The 18,707-nt window shown below is 39.4% G+C and overlaps 1 protein-coding gene across 1 annotated transcript in view; it reads right to left on the minus strand.

The window, feature by feature from the left end:
* The window catches only part of scn4ab (sodium channel, voltage-gated, type IV, alpha, b), a 100,354-nt gene that overhangs the window by 17,567 nt on the left and 64,080 nt on the right, over nt 1–18,707 (minus strand). Inside the window, exons 16-21 of the mRNA XM_039739452.1 lie at nt 13,419–13,856; nt 13,206–13,326; nt 12,951–13,105; nt 11,759–11,932; nt 6,246–6,368; nt 255–527 (exon numbers count right to left, since the gene is read on the minus strand). Of these exons, the coding sequence (XP_039595386.1) occupies nt 255–527; nt 6,246–6,368; nt 11,759–11,932; nt 12,951–13,105; nt 13,206–13,326; nt 13,419–13,856 (1,284 nt within the window). The remainder of the gene's footprint in view (nt 1–254; nt 528–6,245; nt 6,369–11,758; nt 11,933–12,950; nt 13,106–13,205; nt 13,327–13,418; nt 13,857–18,707) is intronic.

Consider the following 18,707-nt stretch of genomic DNA (forward strand, 5'->3'; position numbering starts at 1 on the left):
TTATATTGAAAAGAACATTTTCTGTTAAATCTTTACATATCTGATGCACAATTCCAATACAAATGCTATTAATGTAATTTCATGTTTAACTGTATATTGTAAAAACTCTTGTTAAGTGCTAAATTTAAAAGCATAGATTGTTAGTGGGCTCTCTCACATCAGGCCTACAAAATAAGGAATGTGGCGCCAGTCTCTTTCTTAGACTAGGGAACTTACTTTCAGCACATTGATTTTCTTCTTTTCAGTTAACTTACCACCTGCAACAGGGACAAGTAGCCTAGACCCACATTATCAAAATTGACTTTCAAATTCATCCATCTGGTTTCCCCTGGAATCGCCAAGCATTCTGACTTGTTGTTGACCACAGATATGGGAAACAGCTCCTCTGATGTGGTGTTGATGCACCTGTAGAACTTCCCAGCAAACAAATTTACTCCCATTATGCTGAAGATTAACCAAAAGATCAGACAGACCAGCAGGACATTCATAATAGATGGAATTGCTCCCAAAAGGGCGTTGACCACTACCTGGAAAAACAATGCAAGAGAACAAATACAGACAGGGCTCAGATTGTGAAGAAGTTAATAATGGGTACATCTTGCAGAAGAGCTCTAATATTGCCACACTCTGACACATTAGCATGGTATGAAGTCCATTAGCATTCAAAAGGCAAGATGTTTGGATGTAAGCCGTTTATAATCTGCATACATGAGATTTTCTGGGTCTGGCCTTCATTGACAAAACAGATAAAACATTGAAAGCCCACCAGTTATCTCCTTTATACTCCATATGCCTCATAGAATAACATGTAAAAAAAAGAGTCACAAAACAGTTCATATACAAGAGAAAAAAATTTGTCAGAAAACTTCAATTTTAATTGCGATATCCTGAACAGATTGTTAAACATTTTTGAACACCAAACAACTCCTTTTTGAAAGCATTTCCGAATTTTTGAAACTGCCAATCTTAGAAAAGAGAAAAATTCTTGACAAACGTAATTACATATTAGTTTACAGTTTCAAAGTTGTACTGAGGAAGGTTAACCGTACTTCTAAAATTTTTATTATTATGCTGTATTAAGGAATTGTTCTGTTCTGTGTATTGTATTGTATTGACCCCCTACTTTTGACACCCACTGCACGCCCAACCTACCTGGAAAGGGGTCTTTCTTTGAACTGCCTTTCCCAAGGTTTCTTCCATTTTTCCCTACAAGGTTTTTATTGGGAGTTTTTCCTTGTCTTCTCAGAGAGTCAAGGCTGGGGGGCTGTCAAAAGGCAGGGCCTGTTAAAGCCCATTGCGGCACTTCCTGTGTGATTTTGGGCTATACAAAAATAAACTGTATTGTATTGTATTGTATTGTTATTTTAGCTTGTACACTTTATGGATTTTGCTGTTTTCCTCATGGGATAGCCGCTCTTATTGGCAAAACAGACCCCTAATACAAATTATTGAAACAGCAGAAGAGTTGTGCTCGTAGTGGTTGTACCCGGTAAGTTTAACGTAACCATAACCATAAAAGTGAAAAATGCATGCGCTGCAATAAAAAAAGTCACTCAATTTATCTGGTTATGCATTGACAAGAAAGTGGTTGTGCATACAGTAGATAAATACTATTATTAAAAACGTATTCAACATTTACAGACCACTAAATATAACCTGACAGCTGCAAAATGTAGATATTAATTCCAGATTTCTCTGATAATATAGTTTAATAGAGACACCATCACAGTCACCTGCTATCCATCATTGGTCATTGTAGTTAACAGTTTCAGTTTTAGACTTTAACTCTCTGTTAGTTAATTTTTCATATATTTCAGATTAAAAAAATGTGCAATACAATTTGCCATGAACTTCCTCAACCAGCTACTAGCAATAGTACAAAAATGCAATTTTTACATCACTTGAGGTGAAACCTGTTGACTTTAGTCCTATTCGGATGGAATTAGTTTTACACCAGGAAGTGAGGTAAAGTAATAATTACTGTAGGACCTCTGTAATTTTTAAGCTCTATTCAGATGGCATTAATTTTACACCAGGAAGTGGTATAAAGTTAGTTATTCACCAGCAGTGCTTTACCAGCATGTCTCTATTCCTTTTAGTTAATGTATGCATACTGTTAGTTTGGCCCACATTAGCAACTCAATCTGTTAATCAATCAATCTGTTACAGAAAACAGTCTAGATTTATAAAACTAAAATTCAAATTAATGATCTCAAGTTGACCCAAGCAATTTAAACCTAAGGAAAAATGACAATAAAGGCTTCTCTATATCCATAAATTCAACAGCTGCAGCATTTTCCTCAAATTTTCGAATATGTCACACCAATAAATGCCTGAAGATGGGGCCTGAGTTACCTCGAAAGCTTGCATATTGTAATCTTTTTAGTTATCCAATAAAAGGTGTCATTTTGCTTGGCTTTTCTCTATATTCATAATGGCTAACTCTGTACAACACCCTAGTACTACAGTCACACTAATAAAGAAATTAATTTTTTTAGACAACTAAATATTGCAATATACAGTGTCCTTTTAAAACATGCAACCAATTTCAAAGTTGTCACTTTCAGACTTCTTTCTAAGTTGGTTTAGCTGTTGTTATTGTGTAACATTTTGACATTTTTTCTTATATGAATGAGTGCTACATAAACACATGTAGTTTTGTTATGCTTTAAACAGTAAAATCAATTTTGAATTCACCTTTGATCACTGGGAACATCAAAAGAAACACTAGAGTTAAGTTCCCCCAAATGAAATACAATCTTTACCAATACAGTAGTGATTTGTATTTCCCACATAAAGAAGTAAAACATAATGCAATGAGGGTATCAATAACAATCCAGGGCCATTCCAATCAGTGATCTGTAGTGCAGATTGTTACATAACATGATTCATTATGCTGCATTTTTTTTAAATTACAGTAAAAAGAACTATTAAATAAAGGATGTGTAGGCACCACAGAATGCCAGAAGTATGATTATGTTTGATTTTATAAACATGAAGCAAGGCAGAGGTTTGTAGCCGCAAGTCACATTAAGCAACATTACAACAAGCCAGTATGTGGTTTGGCAGTGAAAGATAACAAGTTCTACTCTAAAAGGTTTTATACAAAAAGGCTGAAACAAAAAAATAAGTCAAAGGCTTGCTAGAAAGTGAAATGGTTTTCCAGTACAGCCCAAAATTTTCACAAGCTAATTTCTCATACTGTATGAAATAATTTGCTAATTAATACATTAACTATTATGCATACCATACAATACAAGAAGCCGTCATGTTTGTACATGCAAGATAAAACACTCAAGTATTGCAGATCTACAAGATGCTTTTCAAATTTTCACAGAAATATTTTTATATTTATGTCTCTGGTGACTCTTCCTATAAAGTCAGTAGACGGATTGGGAGAGCATGGAGGGTCATGAGCTCACTGGAAAGGGGTGTGTGGCGCTCCCGATATCTATGCAAAAGGATGAAGGTCCAAGTCTTTAGAGTTCTGGTGCTTCCTGTCTTGCTATATGGTTGTGAGACATAGACGCTATCCAGTGACCTGGGACGAAGACTGGACTCCTTCAGTAATGTGTCTCTTCAGAGAATCTTTGGGAGCCGTTGGTTTGACTTTGTGTCAAATGAGCGGCTGCTTATGGAGTACTGAATGAGGAACATTACTTGCATTTTGAGGGAGTGTCAGTTACAGCACAACAGCCATGTGGCACGATTCCCAGAGGGTGATCTGGCTCGGAGGATCCTCATTGTTGAGGACCCAAGTGGCTGGACCAGGCCAAGGGGACGCCCACATAACACCTGGCTAGGGTCCTTCCCAGAGGGTGGGACTAGACTGTCTGTCTGCTTGTGGGGTTGCCAGCCGGGATCCTGAACTGTTTTATTGTGTGGTGGGTGCAGTAATGTACTATACCAGTACATGCTCCCTAACCTGACCTAATCTGATGTTTATGAACCCACCTCATAGAAAATATTCAGTATGATAGCCTTTCATGTTTACATGAAATATACTTCTACTTCAGGTATACAGTATTTGTGAAATAAGGTCAAGATTATTTCACACATTATGTACAAGATCATTTTTTCCATATACACCTGAAAATCCTTCCTGCTTTCATCATTTTTGTGTCATATTATACAGGAAACCTTTGAATTTTTAAACTTTTCATGTTTAAACATGATCATTTGCTGTACAGTAGAGAAATATTTTTAGTTCGTACAAAGACATTTTCTAAAACTCTTTTATAACATTACAACAACCCATCCATACAAAAGGTAGCTATTCAATTTTTAGAATTAAAAGCTGAAAGGAGACAACTCACTAGACTCCTGACACCTTCAGTTTTGGTCAATCACCTGAAGAGCCTCTGCACATCTCGCTGTTAATCAGTGTCTCCTTTTGGTTGACAAAACCTTTTTATGTTTTTGTCTTGATTTTTGCATATTTTATACTAGCTGTCCCCTGTGGCTCCACCCACATAGCAGTGAAACAGGAGAAACTTTAAAAATCAATAAAAAAATGTAATAATTTGTACTGCAAACAATTTATATTGATAGCTTTCGTATGCAAGGGCCTGTTGATATACAATATTTTTGGTTTTGCTATCAGGGGCGAGAATGTAGCTGTGATCTCTTTGCCAAAAATGTAAAAAGTTGTCAAGGTATCTCTGACTAAGCAAAAGGTAGGTACACTCCAACTTTAAACGCTGCCACTGTACCTGATCAAATTCAGCTCTGATGGGAGAGTGTTCCCCGCGTGGGGAGAAGACCACATGGCCATGATATCTCTGCCAACAAGCAGGTGCACTCTAATACACATGTAGCCGTGATCTCTCTATTTCAAAAATGTCAAACGTTACTCTTTAACAATCTCTAGATGATAATGTCTGCTGAACAAACAGGTATCGCTAGCAAAGAAGAGACAAGGTATGCTCCAATACACGGCGAGAGGTAGAACGACTCGAATGGAGGCTGGTGCGTGAGTGAGGATGGCCCACCAAGCTCACTACTCCTGAGGTCCTGCCTCCCATTCCCCACAGACTGTCTCTCAGGATTTGCACGAATAAATAGGTGTTTGGCCCCCTTGTTTTTTAACCTCTTTATGACGTTTTACTTTGTTTTCTACTGTCTTTTATTTCTGACCTCGCTTTGTCCTGCTTTTTTTCAATGACACCTGGTCTGTGGTGATTATTTTCCATTTTTCGAGTAATAATTTCCGTTTGTTTGCGCTACTGCAATCTTTACTTTCTTTTTTTATATTTTCTAATTTTCCTACTTTCATATTCTTTAACTTTCTCCACGTGTGTATCGCGCCATTTTTTTTTTTTTTGAGCCTTTCGAATTCAACTGCTTTCATAATCTTTAACCTGCTCTGCATGTGTATAGCGCCAACATCTGGATTGGACGTGCTTTTTTTCCACTTATTCCACAATTCCACTTGTTCCGGGCTGATAATTACTTTTCTTATTTTCTGAATTTGCACCTAGATTATTCTTTTTCTTTTTTTTCTCTCCAACGCTTTTGAGTCTCTTTTCTCCGCACTGCTTTCTTCTTCGCTTAGTCGTCTACGTTTCATTTATAATGTATTGTCCTTATATGAGCTGAAAGCCCTGGATCTGTGTGTGCTCAAAGCCAAAACACGACCAATTGTGTTGCTGCCTGTGGTCTTATTTGATATTGGTTGTAAGTAGGGTGTGTCTTGCAAGAATCTCATGTTCTACGTCATCGCGAGATAGTCCTGGGTCAATCTCTTGTCACAAAGTCTCATGTTTAAGGTCCCCGCGAGATGCTCTGTGGCCAATCTCTTTCGTCTCGCGGGTCTTTTAAGTGTCTTCTGTGATCTTCACGTGAAGATCACATCTTGTCGCCCTAATGTTTCTCTCCAGGATTTTTTTTTTTTATAATAGAGAGATTTTAAATATTTTTGTGATGTCTCTGAGTATATCATGGACAATGGGCCTTTGTCAATGAATCATCATATAGTCATTTATACAAATCTAATATTATGAAAGAAAAAAAAAACTCCTAACATTTTATCATACAATTCAAATGTCCTGAAACACATATGAAAAAACAACTGCTAATGATTGGTGAAGAGGTTGTAAAGCTAATGTATATATAAAAATTTTGAAAAAGTACAGCCTGAATTAGGCTTATATCTCCAACATCATTTTGTACTGTTTATTTCTTTTCTGCATTAATGTAAAATGATGGTAAAATGAAGATGAATGATATTTAAATTCTGCAGTTACCCTCATTCCTTCAAATCGTGACAGTGCTCTTAAGGGCCTCAAGGCTCGGAGTGTCCGCAGGGATTTGATGGGTCCCAGTTCAGAATACCCCATTAAGTTTGCTGTAAGGCTGATCAAAGAAACCTATGAAAAGAGAGAAATCATGGAGTTAAAGAATAACAAAGTATGGTATTCTGAATATTTTAATTTGTTCAATATATTCCATAAGTGTAGCAAATATAATTAGTACATCACTCTTAGTGACAGTATACTTTAAATTATTATGGAGACATTAATATAACTTTTTCCTAAATTTAAATACATATAAAGAGTTAGGCTGCCTGTGTGTATGTGGGAACATATACAGTACATACACACACACACAAAATATTAGAATACTAGCAAAATACCCGCGCTTCGCAGTGGCGAAGTACTGCCTTAAAATTTTTAATTAAGAAGAAAATTAAACCTTTTAAAACTGAGGGAAAATATACCAATAATTATTTGTTAAGGATCTCTTTGTATACCACATTGTGAGTGCGGCCCTCCGATTGTAATATGACCAAGCTGTGCGCTGAGCTTACTCTGAGCATGTAACGTACAGTTGGCCATGTGAACAGTAATCTTGTCTCAAATCTCACAGCTTGGATTGCTGCTGTAATAATCGGTTTGAGTTTCATGATTTGTTTCAATGACGACAGTATTTGTAGGACTTGTTGTGCTGAAGTGACATTCGCCATCTGTCAAGTGTTGTAAGTATACAACCACCTTCATCGATAACTTCACATCCAGCTTTTGAGAGTTTAAACATTCATAAACATCAAAGTGTCCACTACTCAAATTGTCACCTGTGAATCTAAGATGTTTAAGAGGCATCGGCGGTTGTCGAAAGGTGTAAAATATTTGGCCATTTCGGTACACTTGAAAGCGACAACCGAACAATTTAGCAGCAGCCATCAACTCACATGCAGAACCATAGGTGAAGGGCTTAAGCATTTCACTCTTCTAGTGCTCCTGTGTAGTCTATCTCCTGTACCGTCATCAGTCCACACCTTGAACCTGTCCCAGTCATTCAATACATAAGACACAATGTTCCTCCAGATATCAAGAGTGAGCCTGATATGGCCGTGCAATATGTAACAAAGAGAATGGAAAAGGCAGGCGTCATCTCCGGGCATGGAAACAGTAAGTAAGTGACAGTTCTTTGATCGATGGTGATCACCTCGATAGACATGTTAATGGGGGTTTGAATGATAAAGGAAATGGGTACCTGAACAATGTAAAGTAAGTCTAAAATACCTACACAATAACTATAATCGTAATAAATGAACAATAAAACAGCGGAGAAGCCATGGATTAAATTAAAAGGCTGTAGTTATCAGCAGGGAGACGTGAATCCCGTGGCGTAGCAAGGAAGGGAATGTAGAGACTGGAGCGACGGACGGCCTTATATAGGCAGGCAGCCAACAACGTGGGAGGCGTTGGGATGGGGACCCAGCGTCGCCTCACACGGTGACTGAGCTGCAGGCTATGGATGTATATATTTACGTAAGTAGGAATCAGTTAGCGCTGGGAGCCCGCGTACCAAATTTCTTGAAGATGGGCCCATAAGTAACAAAGACCATTGGAAAGTTCACTATGGCGGCCGACAGTGGCATCATACCACTGAAATAAGTACATACATTGGTTTCGGTTAGTGCAGGGAAGCCACCTACCAAATTTCGTGAAGATGGGGTCAGCTTTCTACCTACACAGGAAGTTGGAGAATTAGTGACGTTGGAAGGTTCAATATGGCGGCCAACAGTGGCGTCATACCATCGAAATAAGTACGTACATCGGTTTCAGTTAGCACAGGGAAGCCACCTACCAAATTTCGTGAAGATGGGGCCATAAATAAGAAAGTTCAACATGGCGGACATTGTCGACCATTATCGACCGTTACGTGTCGAATTTCGAAATTAAACCTGCTTAACTTTTGTAAGTAAGCTGTAAGGAATAAGCCTGCCAAATTTCAGCCTTCTACCTACATGGGAAGTTGGAGAATTAGTGATGAGTGAGTGAGGGCTTTGCCTTTTATTAGTATAGATAAAATCAGAACAAGGTGCTTGTGAAATGTAAGCATCCACAGAGAAACCAAAAAACATGATTAGAACTGAACGTCTGGCAATGCTTTGAGTGGAATATTTCTCAGTGCAGAGAAAATAAGTGGAAGAAATGGGCTTATATAGAACTCTAACATTCATTGGACAAATGCTGGAAATAATAAGATGATAACAAGAGGCAGTTACCAGACCCCCACACTGGTTTGATAGTACTGTCTTGTTGGAGGTCTTCAAGCCATTCAGCTCTGAACTAAGCCAACTACCCACAGCTAAATAGGGAAAACAACTGAGTGGCAGATGATAAGCTTAGCCATGTTCTTTTTCAACCAGAGACTCTGGTTCTGATGGTGATGGTAATGTCACACTCCTTGTCTCTACAGCTGATTATCAACTCCAAATTAAACCAGGATTAAAATGTAAGATAACTGTTGCTTTTTATCCCTATGTTTTCTTGGATTAGCCTCAGCTTCCCCACCATTCTACTCAGGATATAGCAGGTTTGATAGATGCATGGATGGATAGATGAACGGATGTTTTAAGGTTTTGATCTCTGTAACCAATTTTACAGTATGTTTTTTGGTTTAGCATTAGGCTTGAGATAAACGTTCCTATGTGTTAGGAAGCTTCAACCCCGGGAAAATGTACACCTTTTGCTAAATAAAATTTAGAAACAGACTTGTTCCTTAAAAAGCAACAAGCACAATCAGTGACAAAAAAACAAATTCAAAGTTTCTTTCAAAGTAGAAACATGTTTGAGATAAAGTGAAGTGTTGTCTGTAAATCTGTTGTCTCCCCTCTTATGCCTTCCTATCTACCAGGCCAACCAGCATGTGTGCTCTGGAGTCTAAGCAGATATTGAATTATGCAAACTAGCTAATAAGTAATTATAAACAGCAGATACTCCATTTAAAATTGTTGATAAATCTCAAGTCACTTATTCATTTGTATCATATGGAATATAATAGATAAAGAGAGAGATGGAACCAGAGTAGATCTAAAAGGATACCGCACAATGTTTGAAGAATTCCCTGGCTGACAACAAGGATGCCACCAGGATAGTACAGGACAGGGTAAAGTCCTATGGAAAGCCTCCTAAAAGACACTTTATCAGACAGATAAAAATGGAGAACACTGTGGGTGTGTGTTTTGCTTTAATTGGACAAAGAGAATGAGAACAGAGTGGAAATAATAGGTCGCCTCTAACCCACAGGTTTCATCCTAAGGTCTTTAAATTGAGCATTTGTGATGTGGTAGATTATTAAAGATTAAGGCCAGGAAGAAATGTAAGGATGTAAGTGTTTTTGCACCTCGCTGCTGGGGAAAGCCAGTTGTCCTTGCCAGGGAAGAAAGGGAAATAGACAGATGTGGAAATGCTATGGAGACATGGCCTTATAAGATCTTATGAAATCTCAGGAAGTAAAAACATTGCTGGAAGTTTTAGCCTTACATCAAAATGAGACAGTCCTAAGAAGTTATTCAAGAGCTTGATAGCGAAAGGGCTGATTGACTCTACAGTGGGAAGCAGATATGTGAAGAGACCAGATGGCTCACAGCTGAAAATGTGAATTAAGGAGCTGGGATATGAAACATAATGAAACTTGATGGACATTTGGAAGTGACACCATGCCCAAAAGACTGGTATTTAAGGCCTATGACACATAAGCTTGTTGAGCCAGCAAAAGTTTTGTTTTATTTTCACTATTCCTTTATAGTTCAAGTATTGATCCATTTCTTCTGTACTTTATTAAAATAAACAAATGATTTGATAGATCCTATGCCTCAGAATTATTTTGGAGGAAGAAAATCTTATAATGCTAGCAGGCACACGTTACAGATAAAATTAAATGCACACTTAGGGCCTTGGGAGTGGGCACACTCAACGGCATCCGGTGGGGGGAAATTTCAGCCTCACTCCGAGTGCCGGTGTCCACTTCCAATTTTAAACTGCACCTAGTCACGGAGAGTTTTGGGGGGGAGGTGGGGCTGTGTGTTGGCATCAGCTGGTGTAGGCCACATGGTGCCGGCACTGCCTGCGCCCCCCCAACCACAAAATGCACCTTATCAGCACACACCAACACTACATTAGAGCAGGCGGAGGGAGACTAGAGGTCTTATTACACCTCTGTTCTCAGTTAGCTGACCGGGGCTGGAGGCTAGGAGTGGGAGCTGGCCGTCTGCCTGTGGTCTGGAGTGGTGGGTTGCTTTGCTCTACGTTGGATGGGGGTGCCTGCTCACTATTACCCCTGCGGAACGGGGCTAACTCTGACGTCCAGGAATGGCTGTACCTCAGGTACGGCAGCACCGGGACCAGAGTTAGGTAGGTGTGTGTGGGGAGTGTGAATGGGTGTCTGGCGTACATCCTTGTAAGTCTTGGGTTGTATGTGTATGTGAGAGCATGAGGGAGGGAGTGTATGACTGTGTTTGTGTGTGACTGTATATGTCAGGTGGGGTTTTGGACTCCTCCCCTCTCCTGGGACATCTGGCAATACTACAACATCTTTGCCTACCCTCCCCCTGCCTTAAGCATCTGTCTGGTCGCTCCCGGTGGCTGCCTGGTGGGATCTGGTTCCCTGGGCTCTGTTGGATCCTCGGCGGGTGGGTCGCCCTCGGGTCCCGGGCTGCTGGGTTCCGGGCCCGGCCGACTCGGGAGAGCGGCTGCGGGCGGCCTGAGGGCTTGCCGTTGATATCTCCGGGACTCTGCCGGCTGCTGGTTGTGACCCCGGGTGATCCTCTGCGCCTCGGGTGGGGGTTGGGGCTTCTCTGGTGACGGCCTCCCTGGGGTCTCCGCGCTCTGGGGTGACCTCTGGATCTCTGGGCTTGGAACTTCCTCCATCTTCCGCACGTTTTTGGGGGCAGGTCTGTGGCCCTTCACACTCACTATTGGATGCTCCTATAGAGAAACCTTACACATACAAGCGTGTGCATACACACAGGTGCTCACATGGTGATTTCATAAGTATGACTTGGACATCTTCAGCACATGATCTAAGGTTGTGGTGGCCTTAAATGCCTCAGTAATAATTACTGTATGATTGTCAGCAAACATTTTTATATATCTTCATGTAGCTGATGCAGCAATGTTTTTGTCTTGTGGTTTGTTTGTTTCCCCTCTCTTTCTGCAGGTCTAGAAGCGGATTCTGGTTCATTTATTGTTTATTCTATACGAAACCCCCCCTCCCCTTTACCTCCATCTCTTCCTTCTCTCTCTTCTTTTTCTTTCACTTTTGTCTCCGTGTCCGGTTCGAATCTTAAAAACATCTAAAAATATTTTTTAATAAAGTTTTGGTATCAGGCGTGACGTCAGCAGAAGCTGTAACGCTCCACCTGAGAGAAAAACTGTAAGGCTAGTCGCCAGCATTCAGACATCAATTCTGATTGCTTCACAGCCGAACAGGACACGGTAAAAAAAAAAAGATAAAATTAAATACTTACATCCACAATAAGGAAATCTAGCCAACACCATGCATTGGTGAAATAGGTCTTAAATCCATAGGCGGTCCACTTTAAAAGCATTTCAATCACGAATACATAGGTAAACACTTTGTCTGCATACTCCAAGATTATTTTTATCATTTGCCTTTGTTCAATGTATATATCTTCAAATGCCTGTGGAAAGAAAGGGATAGTCCATCAGTTTGATGTAAACTAATGTTTCTCAGCCTTTTCGGTGTAGAAACCCACTGCGACCTAAGGGGGGTGTTGAGTCCTCTTTGATGAATTCAGCACGGGGTGTCCAACTCTGGTTTTCGTGCACCACAGTGGCTGCAGGTTTTCATTCTTACCATCTTCTTAATTAGTGAGCCATTTTTGCTGATTAACTTAGTTTTAATTGATGGGACTCAGACCCCTTAGTTGTTTCTTTTCCCTTAATGAGCAGCCAAACAATAACTAGACACAAAACAAGCTACCACATGACCAGCTAACCTGAAAATAAAGAATGGTGAAGGTCTCTGTCATGTTGGTCTGCTCAGGTCACCAAAACATCTTGACCGTGGTCTTAGAAAAAAAAAAAAACCAGCTGTGGCAGAATGAGAGCAGCAACAAGTCCTGATATTCAATAACAGCTTTAATAAACAGTGAAGAATTTGCTTCTCATTAAGAAACTGGTTGGAGTGAAATTGGCTGGAGATTGACGTTCCATTTTAGCTGGTCATTTGTTGGCTCATTTCACATCTCATGATAATGAAGAAACAAATCAATTCAGAGGACTGAAACCTTAAAAACAGGGCTATTAAAATGAAGTGAAAAGGAGTTAACTAACAGTGAAAGCTGCATGCCGATTAGGAAAAGGGTTGGAATGAAAACCTGCAGCCACTGCAGCCCAACAGGACCAGAGTTGGACAACCCTGATTTAGCATGATCATCAATCAGGGGTTGATTAATGATTACTGCACTTGTATTATTTAACTTAGCTCCAAGGTTTTTCTCTGAAGATGTATTCACTTTTTATCCAATACGAAGTCTTGCATTTGTAGATTTCTTAAAACAGCATAACACACATTTTAAATATATTATCTGTTATCCATTGTAAACTCTTGTGCAAGGTCCTCAGTCCTCTCATACATTTAAAGACTGAATGATGTCGAGTTTATCTTGCTAATCTGTAAGAACAACAAGGGCTTACCAGGGCACCACTACTCAGCAAAATCATGAAGATGATAAACGTCTCAAACCAGTTGTGCTCCACAATGCAAAAGCATGCTTTCCTCAAATTCCACCACTGTTTTCCTTTGCCTTGCGTAATATCAACTGTGAGACAGGGACATCGCCGGATACAGCCTGTATGTCAAACACACATGAAAAACAACTTTTTTGGTGTAATTCTATTTTTTTTAAGAAATAAATATAGAAACTTGACTGTGACCCATGGAAACTATACCTTCTGTGAAGCAAGGCTGTGGTTCTTCACTGTCTGCTGCTTCTTCCAATGCCATCTCCTCCTCAATCTCTGGTGGCTTGTAATCAGCAGTGCTGTAGGAGCTCCCATCAATTATTGTGTGCTGTCAAAGATCACTTTAAATTAGACCTTGGTAAGGTTTAACATATATTGTCACAACAGAAGTACTTTCAAGAATATTGTCAGAATTCTTACTCTTTTGGGTTCTTTAATTTCTAAACTAATCTCATCGTCATCTTTTTCAAAATCAGACTCTCCAGGTGCAATGGGAGCAGTGAGTCTCATATCTACATTGGTCAGAAATCCAGAGCGATCCAAATCATCCATCATGTGAGCTTCTTTCTTTGTGACACCATCCACAATCTTAAGATCTGACTTAGCTTCCTCTGGTAAATCCATGTGGTTAAGAACAAACTGTTCTTTTTTGTCACTTTCATCTTCTTCAGCTTGTGCTTTCTTCTTCCCAAGAATTGTTCGGAACAGACCCAAAATGCCTCCTTTGACAAAATCAATGCCACGTGTAATCCTGCCAATGGCGATCTGGAGGTTATTCATTTCACCATCGTCATCTTTGCTGGAGAGATTGTCCGCACTAAAGGAGCTTAGCAGCAAGGCTAAAAAGAGGTTAAGCACCTGGCGAGAAAGCAAACACAATACATCATTTCAGACTCACTATGAAACACTGAGCTTTTGTGACATAACCTAATTCACCAAGTGAAATAATGATATATCTACACGAGTTAAGCTCTTTCAGGCCCAGAGCTCAATGTACACGACACATGCCTTTAACACCATGCAAAAATTCTAACTTAAAATTAACATTATTATACAGCAGAGAAACATGTTGTAGCAATCTTTGACTGTTAATGTCTCTCAGAAACAATCACTAATGTATAGGAAAGACTTGCCTATCCCCAAAGATCCTCTTTCCACAGACGACCCACTAGAAGATCAAATCTCCACTGATAACTGAGTGTGACCACACCTATAGTAAAAATACCTACTTTTTAACTTCATTATTTATCTATACATTTTATGAAATTTCTTAATCCCGTTTTAGGGACTCAAGGAGCCAGGCTCTGTCACACCAAGACACTCCTGGACAATACATTAAGCTATCAGAGTATACTCACTTATTCATGCCAAGCCAATTAACCCAACATGCACATCCCTGAAATTCAGGAGGAGAAATTGGAGTATGCAGAGAACGCCACGTGAAGAATGTACAGAATTGATTGACAGTAGAGCACAGTATTTGGACTGCTTTGTCTTTTAATAATAAACTTAAAGAAAATACGGGTGTAGAAGAGTCGCAGCAGGTAAAAACAAGATTGAGAATAAGTGTAATAAATGGATGTTTTCAAACCTTACAGGGTGCGCTGAGGATGACTTTTTGCTCTTTCATTAAGACTTACATGAACACTTAAAAGTAAATAGTTGGGGAGACTAACATAAAAAGGAAAAGGATAAAAGATTTAAATGGCATATACACCGGACAACAGGTTAATCTCCTCTGTGTTTGACACATTCTTGTCTGTATAATTGGTCTCCTGTTTTGAGTGTTTACAGCTGTTAGTTTCGGTGCCAGAGGGCACATTTGAGATGGGAATTAGCACTTGTCCAAGGTCAGAGTTGCTTTTGCTGGCGCTAGATGAACAATTTAAATATATCAGCCTGAATAAATAGTTCACATCCTATCTGCTAGTGTTTGTCTTCGGAACTACTAATAGCCAAAAGTGCTGGGAGAAGAAGGGCCAGTTACTCTTGGCTCACTATTTCCAGCTGTACTTTGTTACCACATTGCAGGAGATATTTCCTCTTCTCTCTAAGTATAACCCAACAGGAAATTCAGTCTGAGTCATTAATAGTAAAGAATTACTTGACTTCCCTGATAAATATAGAATATATATATATATATATATATATATCCAATTCAATGCAAATAGACAGCTTTCAAAGTTTCACCTCAGGCACTAGCAGATGATCCTTAGAAGACTTGATTTACTTAGTTTGCTTGTTTTTATTTTCTTCTGTGTTTTCAGTATTTTTTTTTTGTTTCATTCATATTATTATGTTTGGCTTCTTTGGTAACTATTTGTATCTTTATCTATAAATCACATCTGCATTCTTTCATCACATCCCCTCTTTTATTATTGTATCCCCCAATTTATTATTTAAGCGCACTGGGCTATATTTAATATATGAAATGTGCTCATCAATAAATGTATTATCACTATTATCAGGTTCATAATTATGATTATGAGTTCTCTTTTTGGTTACAGAAGAGGTCATAATCATTACAATTTCGGGCATCAAAACTACTCCAAACAATGGATATTTCTGTTAGTGAATATCTGTATATTTTATTTAGTGAGCTTTGCTCCATTTATTTCTTCTTAGCTTTTACTATTTCATAGTACAGAAATTTTTTCCTTCCTTTTCTCCCCTAATTGTATTGCTCAAAACTGATTTTCTTTCATCAAAAACATTCAGTTTCTGATCATTATATATTTAAAACTAGCAAAATACCCGTGCTTGGCAGCGGAGAAGTAGTGTGTTAAAGAAGTTAAGAAAAAGAAAAGGAAACATTTTAAAAATAAAGTAACATGATTGTCAATGTAATTGTTTTGTGACTGTTATGAGTGTTGCTGTCATCAAGGATTTGATTATCATTATTTCTTTCAATCAGGTTCATATTTGGAGGATGTGTTGTGTTCAAGTTACAATCCGTGTTTGACTAGTCTATCCCTGACCATCTCATCTTCATTGTCAATCGTTGTAAAGATAACAGGTTTCATTCATCGAAGTGTTCACTACCCAAATCGCCACTCGTGAATCTAAGATGTTTAACAGGCATTCCCGGTATTCACTTGTGGATTTGCCTGAAAATATTTAGCAACCGCGTCTCTATGAACTTGTGGATTTGCCTGCGAGTATTTAGCGACAGCATCTCTATTAAGTTGTGGATTTGCCTGCGAGTATTTAGCGACAGCATCTCTATTAAGTTGTGGAGTTTTCTGCGAGTATTTGGTGGCAGCATCACAAAGTTGTTCCCGTATAGCTGCATCAGAAAAATGTACCACGATGTCTGTCACGCCTCCTTTTTACTGTTTTCTCACAGCTTGGATTGCTGCTGTCATAATTGGTTTGAGTTTCATGGTTTGTTGCAATTACGTTAGTATTTGCAGGACTTGTGTTGAAGTGACAGTTGGCATCTGTCAAGCGTTGTAAGCATACAACCGGTTTCATCGATAACTTCGCATCCAGATTTTGAGAGTTTAAACATTTATAAACATCAAAGTGTCCACTACTCAAATCGTCACCTGTCAATCTAAGATGTTTAAGAGGCATTGGCGGTTCTCCAAAGGTGTAAAATATTTGGCCATTTCGGTACACTTGAAAGCGACAACCGAACAATTCAGCGGCAGCCATCAACTCACATGCAGAAGCATAGGTGAAGGGCTTAAGCATTTCACTCTTCTAGTGCTCCTGTGTAGTCTAATTATCTCCTGTACCGTCATCAGTCCACACCATAAACCTGTCCCAGTCACTCAATACATAAGACACAATGTTCCTCCGGATATCAAGATTGAGCCTGATATGGCCGTGCAATATGTAACAAAGAGAATGGAAAAGGCAGGTGCCATCTCCGGGCATGGAAACCACTCGGTAAGTGACAGTTCGTTGATCAATGGTGATCACCTCGATAGACATGTTAATGGGGGTATTGTTGGAACGGTAAAAGAAATGGGTACCTGACAAATGTAAACTAAGTCTAAAATACCTACACAATAATCATAAGTGTAATAAACAAACAATAAAACAGCGGAGAAGCTGTGGATTAAATAAAAAGGCTGCAGTTATCAGCAGGGAGATGTGAATCCCGTGGTAAAGCAAGGAAGGGAATGAAGAGACCGGAGCGACGGACGGCCTTATATAGGCAGGCAGCCAACTAAGTGGGAGGCGTGGGGATGGGAGACCCAACGGCACCTCACACGGCGACCGAACTGCCGTCTATGGACGTATATATGTATGTAAGTAGGATTCAGTTAGCGTTGGGAACCCGTGTACCAAATTTCTTGAAGATGGGCCCGTAAGTAACGAAGACCTTTGGAAAGTTCAATATGGCGGCCGACAGTGGCATCATACCACCGAAATAAGTATGTACATCGGTTTCGGTTAGCGCAGGGAAGCCGCCTACCAAATTTCGTGAAGATGGGGCGATAAATAAGAAAGTTCAACATGGCGGACGTTGTCGACTGTTATGCGTAGAATTTCGAAATGAAACCTGCTGAACTTTTGTAAGTAAGCTGTAAGGAATAAGCCTGCCAAATTTCAGCCTTCTACCTACACGGGAAGTTGGAGAATTAGTGATGAGTGAGTGAGTCAGTCAGTCTGTGAGGGCTTTGCCTTTTATTAGTATAGGTTTGTCTTCAAACGATTACATTACAGCTGCTAACTGGAAGTATTCTTTTTTTATTATTTAAACAACAGTATAAATCCAAGGTGTTTGTTTTTAAATATTAAACCAATACCCACATGGTTTTTGTTATTTTGTTTTAAAGTATTATTTCTTTAGCTACAGTGGCACAGTGGTCAGCACTGTTGCCTCACAGATGTACCATCCAAGGTTCACTGTCTCTGCAGAGTTTGCTCATTTACTCCGGATGTTCATGAGTTGGTTTGACTCCCTGTAGGGGAATGTGCACAACACTGTTGTCTGGCCTTCTTTGCTTTTCATAAAGCCATGTTAGCACATGGAAAAAAACACTTGGAAAATACTACAATTTCCTTTCATGTGTATCATTCCTTAACTTTATTTTTGGTTAATTGCAAGCTCCCAATCTTATGATATTACAGATATCCCTTGTGATTTGTGGAGGTTATGGGCACAGGACCCCATGAATGTTTTGGGGCCCATGATTACTGTATAGTCTAAGTTTACTGCACTAAATAAGATGCACAAAGTTGTGAGAAATACGAGATAGAACGATCACTGCACAAGAATATCGTGTGTTATGCTTTTTTTCTTTTTACAGTCACTAAGCATATACACTACATGATCAAAAGTATGTGGACACCCCTCCAAATTATCAAGTTTAGATGTTTCAGATGCAGGTACTGTTAAAATGTTCACAAACAAAGCACATGGCCATGCAATCTCCATTGACAAACATTGGCAGTAGAATGGGTCGTACTGAGGAGCTCAGGGACTTTAAACATGGCACTGTCATAGGATGCCACTTTTGCCACAAGTCAGAACATAAAATTTCTGGTCTGCTCTGATCACCTATAGGTGCTACTGTTGTAAAGTAGAAGGAAGCAGATGAGCAATAATAGTTCAGCCATAAAGTGGAGGACTACGCAAACTTCCAGAGTGGGGTCACCAAGTGCTGAAGTGCATTGCATGTAAACATGGGCTGTTCTTTGTTTCAACACTTGCAACAGAATTAGGGTTCAAACTGCTTCTACAACCACAGCACA

The sequence above is a fragment of the Polypterus senegalus genome, chromosome 17 (genome assembly GCF_016835505.1).
Source record: "Polypterus senegalus isolate Bchr_013 chromosome 17, ASM1683550v1, whole genome shotgun sequence".
NCBI classification, from domain to species: Eukaryota; Metazoa; Chordata; class Cladistia; order Polypteriformes; family Polypteridae; genus Polypterus; species Polypterus senegalus.